This window comes from Vicugna pacos, chromosome 5 (genome assembly GCF_048564905.1).
Source record: "Vicugna pacos chromosome 5, VicPac4, whole genome shotgun sequence".
Lineage (NCBI taxonomy): Eukaryota > Metazoa > Chordata > Mammalia > Artiodactyla > Camelidae > Vicugna > Vicugna pacos.
Window position 1 is genome coordinate 86,876,499 of NC_132991.1, and position 6,000 is coordinate 86,882,498.

Consider the following 6,000-nt stretch of genomic DNA (forward strand, 5'->3'; position numbering starts at 1 on the left):
TTATTTGAAATGATTGGTCTCCATTTGGCTGACTCTACCTGTCATTATGCCTCTTTGTGCCCCGGGTAGCCCGCAGGTGTGAATAGTGGTCCACAGGGATATGTTCTTGCTTGACTGTCTTGAGAATTTAGGCCTGCCAGGCTAGGCCAGGAGCTCCAGACAGCTCCCAAGGAGGGACCACCCCACAGTCCCCCTGGGGACACCCTCTGCAGCTTCTGGAGGGGAGAAGCCCCAGCTTTGCTGGCTCTGTGCTGCTCCCAAGGCTTTGGTGTCCCTGGTTGACAACTGGCATCTCCTTGATAAGTTAGGCTTTTGAAAGCCAGAGAAGAAAGCCTGAAAATGTCCTCCTTTGATCTATTTCTCCCTGACCCCGAGGCTGTCCGGTCTCTCCCTGCTCTCCGTTCCAGGTGCCCAGCACCATGCAGAAACCCTGCTGAGTGCCCAGAGACCCAGGAAACGTCTACCATGGTCATGTCTGAGATACAGGCAACATCCTGAGCCCCTGAGACCTTCTCTTCCCTACACTTCAGCCTTCACTTTCCTAGTTCTGGACTAAAGATATGACACACAAGTATATCATTCATAATAGAGAACTCCAGGTTCCCAAAGGAGGGTGCTCTGCTAAAAATAGGAAGTTATTTCAAGGTTCTCAAGAAGGAAGTAAATAGAAGGTCCTGTGAGATCCTTCCGTGGCAATTGGGCTACAGCAGAGGAGGGACAGTATTTAAGGGCCCCTGGGGCAGAAGGCGGCATCAGACCCTCCTCACCTCCTGAGTCTCCGTTCTCCCCTCTCCTGAGTCCTCTCTACTGACACCATGGGCTGCTGTGGTTGTGGTGGCTGCGGTGGTGGCTGCGGTTGTGGTGGCTGCGGTGGTGGCTGCGGTTGTGGTGGCTGCGGTGGTGGCTGCGGCTGCGGTGGCTGCGGTGGTGGCTGTGGCGGCTGTGACAGCTGCACCTCGTACAGGTGCTCCCGGGGCGGCTCCTGCTGCGGCTGCTGTGGGGGCTGCTGCGGCTGCTGCTGCAACACCCCCGTGGTCTGCTGCTACCGCCGCACCTGCCGCCGCCACTCGTGTGACTGCGGCTGCGGGAAGGGCTACTGTCAGCAGAAGTGCTGCTGTCAGCAGAGGTGCTGCAAGAGGCAGTGCTGCCACTAGGGGGCGGTCTGCAGGTTCTACTGGGAAATCTGCTCCCAACGCTGAAGTTTCCCTCCATCCCTCTGTGTCTTCCCTGCTGTCTCCCTGTCACCTGGGCTTCATTGCACTTCCCTCTTTGGTTCTCATGCTGTGAATTTAAGTGACTATTTCCATTTCTAAGGTACATCGATGGCTATTTTATTCAACGTCATCCATGAAAAAAAGAAGATGGCAAACATCCTGATTATTGAGCTCAGAAAAATGAGGTAATGATTTTCACTTTTTCCTTAATTTCTTTTCTGTCTATGCATTGTCTTCTTGTCTTTCCTATAAATGATCTGTCCTGTCCATGGCCGTAGAGATATTTCTATGTGGTGTTCTAAAAATTTCTTAATAAAATGCAAAAATAAATTCTGAACAGTTTCGCTTGTTTTATTCTTAGTTTTTTTTTTTATTAAACTAGCATTAATTATGGTTCTCCATGGGCTGGAACTGACAAAGATACAGAAATAATTATGCCCTGCTGTGATGTATGATCTAGTTAGACACAAATAACCATGAACACAAACAAAATAATTATAAAGAAGCCAAAAGGTGGAGATGTGATGTGTCAGGGCAGGAGGAGTCCACACAGGTGGATGGGAAATGGGTGTACAGCGTGGAGGAGCTTTAAGAAAGAGATGACAGTTTGAGAGTTGTGTTGAAAAATTAGTAAGGTTTTGACTAGTGGAGATGGTTGAAGGCAGATATTCTAAGAAGTAGGGCAGAAAAATGAGGGATAGGAAAGTTCAGGACACATATGGGAACTAGTAAACTGTGAGTTGGACCTAAGTGCAGATTATACCAATGTAAATAATTAGAAGTAAGCACTAAAAAAAAGACTAGATCAAGCACTTATAATGATAGCAACAGCTAACATTCATGTTGCCCTTAAAAGTTAGGCATTCTTCTAAGAATGCACATCTTTTAATAGAGGCATTATTATTATGCCCATTGCACAGATAGGAAAACTACACAGAGAGGTTAAATAAGTTGCTTAAAGCACACAGCTGCCGCTGCTGGAGCTCTGATGTGCAGCAATGCCAGTGAAGGTTTTTGAGCTGGGACACTTGTGCAGCAACTTGCAGAGTTAATTGGTTCATGGGGAGGACTAAAGCTATGCCCGTAATCCTAGGACAAGCAATCAGGACCAGGAACAATGGCAGAGTGGGAACAGCAAGTGTATCTGTGGGCAAATACAAAACCCATTAAGTGAGAGCAACGTCTGCAGTTACAAGATAAGCAAGGTAACAGTGGTGATTGCTGTGGACTGAACTGTCTCCCCCAAACTCATGTGTTGAAGTCCTAACCCCCAATGTGATGGGGCCTTTGGGAGTTAACCGTGTTTAGATGAGGTCCTGAAGGTGTGGGCTTCATGATGGATGAGGTCAGTTTCCTTTCAGGAAGAGGAAGAGGAAGAGGAAGTGACAGCAGAGCTCTCTGTCTGCCATGTGAAGACACAGTGAGAAAGTGGCCATCTACAAACCAGGACGAGAGTCGTCACCAGAACTCAGCCACATTGGCACCCTGATCTCAGACTTCCAGCCACCAGAACGGTGAGGAAGTCCATTTCTGATGTGTGAGCCACACAGTCTATGGTATTACGCAATGGCAGCCCAAGCTGACTGGCAGAGTGATGGAACAGTGATGGCATATAGTGACCTCTATTCTTTTCTGAGGGATTTGGAGCACTGTGTATGGTAGTCTATTCAAAAATCTCTATTCGATATGGACAACAATTAGGTGAGGAGCTGAGCATGTCCTTTGAGGTTGTTTGTTTCACTCTGTAAGATGTAGAAGTGAAGGGAGTTGATAACTTAAACGAGTGGTCCAATAAATTCCACATTAAATTCTCTCATAAATCACTCTGATCCTATTCATCATGATTTATTCTATTCCAGTGGCATGAGTATTTTGAGAAGAAGCAGACCTGCCTGATTTGCTATACTGGCTAACCTAAAAGTGTCCAGGCTTGAGAAAAATTGCTGTTTTGGTCTGCTTACCTAATTGTGATCTTTTGCCTTGATTGCTAAGAATAGCATTGGATTCAGATTGCAGATCCTGAACATACGTTGTTGGTCACGGGGCTTGGCACATACTATAGTTTGCTAATAAATGCTGTTAGATGAGTACATGCATATATATATGTATGTGTATATAATATATATATATACACATACACCTTACATGTTGGAAAGGTGAAAGTTGGTTTACCTTGATCTCTCTTTGGACCTGAGTCCTGGCTTTCTTTGCTATTAGAGGTAAAAAGACTAACTTCCTTAAAGCTTTCTGAAGTTAAAACAGAGCCTTACCGACTTTCTGTCTTAGTCTGTGATACATGAGAGTGTCTTTAGACCTTGGTAAGACTGTGTCTTCATTCTATCCTCCAATTTCAACTGATGCAAGTAATAATTGTTTTTTTTTTTGAATATTTGTTAGATTAATTAAACTGAAATCATATGAATCTGAACTAAACTTCCAGTGATCAAGAAAAAAGTATTTTAATATTTAGTTTGTGTATTAGACAAATTTCAAGGGTAAATTACTAAGAAATAATGTGTAACATACTAAATGATTTCTTAACTGACTTTTTCTAAGAGCGTCATCTGTCAAGGCAGCAACTGCTTTACTTTCTTCCGGACGCCATAAAAAAATGCCACAGAATGGATGACTTAAACAACAGAGATTTATTTGGCTGGAAGTTCAAGATCAGGGTCATGGGAGGCTTGGCTTCTCCCGAGGCCTCTCTCCTTGGCTTGCAGAAGGCTGGCTGTCTTCCTGCTGTGTCTCTATATGGCCTTTTTGCCATGTGCTAACATCCCTGGTGTCTCTTTCTCTTCTTATAAGGACATCTGTAATAGTGAATCAGAGCCCCACTCTCATGACCTCATTTATCCTTGATTACTTCCAAAAGGGTCTTATCTCCAAATACAGTCACACTGGAGATGAAACCTTCAACATGTGAATTTTGAGGGGACACAATTCGGCTCATAACACATTTTCATACTGTAAATCCACAAAGGTGGAGTAGTTTGAACTGAACACATAGTATTAAGGGAGCCCGAACTAGAATCAAAATTAACTTCTAAGAATAAAATTAGAAAGATTTCAAATATAATTTACATATCCTGTGATATACTCCTATAGGGGCAAAATGATGTGTGTACCAGGATATTTGTTGCATTATTTGTAGTAGGAAAAAATTGGAAACATTTAAAGACCCATTCAAGGAAGATTTATTTAGTCAAGTTATAGTACACAGATGACAAAGAATAAAACGCAGCAATGAGCAAAAATGAAGCAGCTGCCTATGTAGTGCTTTCAGATAATTTCAATGAGAAAATCAAAGAAAAGAAAAAAGACACTAATGAACTTATCTATAAAACAGAAACAGACTCACAGACATAGAAAACAAACTTATGGTTACTGGGGGAAAAGGGAGTGGGAAGGGATAAATTGGGAGTTCGAGATGTGAAAATACTAACTACTATGTAAAAAATAGATTAAAAAATAAACTTCTTCTGTATAGCATAGGGAACTATAGTCAATATCTCGTAGTAACCCATAATAAAAAGGAATATGAAAGCAAGTATACGTATGCATATGTATGAGTGAAACATTATGCTATACACCAGATGTTGACACGTTGTAATTGACTAGACTCCAGAATGAGTGAATGAATGAATAAATAAATAAATAAATTTTAGAAAAGGAAAAGAAAGGAAAATCAAAGTGAGGAACAGAATAGTAAACTCTGCTATCGTATGTGTCTATACACTCACAGAATACCTTTAGAAAGATACTCAAGGTAATGACAAGGGAGGGGAATTGAGGGGGAGCTGAAGGACAGGAAAGAGAGGGAAATTTACTTTCCACCGTTTGTCTATTTTTGTATATTTGAATTTTTGCACCATTTTTTTCAGAGGAAAAAAAAGTTATAATGAAGTCAGTACATGAAGAAATAATCCAACCCAAGAAACTGCCTGGGAATGTATGATTAAGGAGACTCAGGAACACCCCAAATCTGAACAGAGTGTTGTGAGTGTAACCTCAGGGAGGCCTGCCTGGGAGGAGTTTCCAGCTAAGGAACTGAAAATCGATGCTGTCTCTGAAAAGCTGGTTAAAATGAGCTGTTGTCATCTTTGTCACACTTAAAAAAAATGGCATAGATAGCATATGAACAAATGCTTTGAAAAATTCAACTCAGTAGAGGAGTTTTATGAAGTTTGAAGCAAGATGTCAGTCCCGTTCCTGTCCTTACAGAATAAGACTGCCTTTTGTCATTTAAACACAGATGTTTGCACCAGGAACATATCTTTTTTTTTTTTTTCTTCCAGTATAGCAGTGAGATTAAGGATGCCACTCCAAAAAGGTGCAAGCCAGTGTCAGATCTCTTCTGGGCACCACACCCGGCAGCTTTGCTGACATTATTTGGTGACATTATTCAATTTTTACACACCCCTCAAACTTTGACATGAGCAATGTGGATTGAATGTTATCCTTTCTGTTTTAAAAATCACTATCAGTTGAAGGCTTCTTACCACATCCCTGTTTGATCTGGTCCTTGACTTCCAGTGTCCAGTGCTCACCCTCACCCTGGGCTCCCGGCAGTCTGTTCATTAATCTGCCTGCCTCAGCGCTTTTGCATCTATGGCTCCATCTGCTTGGAACACACTTTCCCCAGGTTTTTGCACTTCTGGCTTCTTGTTGTCCTTCGGTCGAAAGCTACTTCCTTAGAGATACCTTTTGCCCTTGTCCTGTTTTACTGTCCTCATAGCATTTTTCATATACTGAAATTACATGAATCTGTCTTTTATGATCTGTTTCC

General features: G+C 42.4%; 1 protein-coding gene across 1 annotated transcript; it reads left to right on the plus strand.

Moving 5' to 3' along the window:
• The first annotated feature begins 740 nt into the window (after positions 1-740).
• LOC140696490 (small cysteine and glycine repeat-containing protein 10-like) lies at positions 741-1,551 on the plus strand. The gene has a single exon (XM_072961796.1). It carries the CDS (start codon positions 816-818, stop codon positions 1,152-1,154), a length of 339 nt encoding a protein of 112 aa, XP_072817897.1. The 5' UTR covers positions 741-815; the 3' UTR covers positions 1,155-1,551.
• The last annotated feature ends 4,449 nt before the right edge of the window (positions 1,552-6,000 follow it).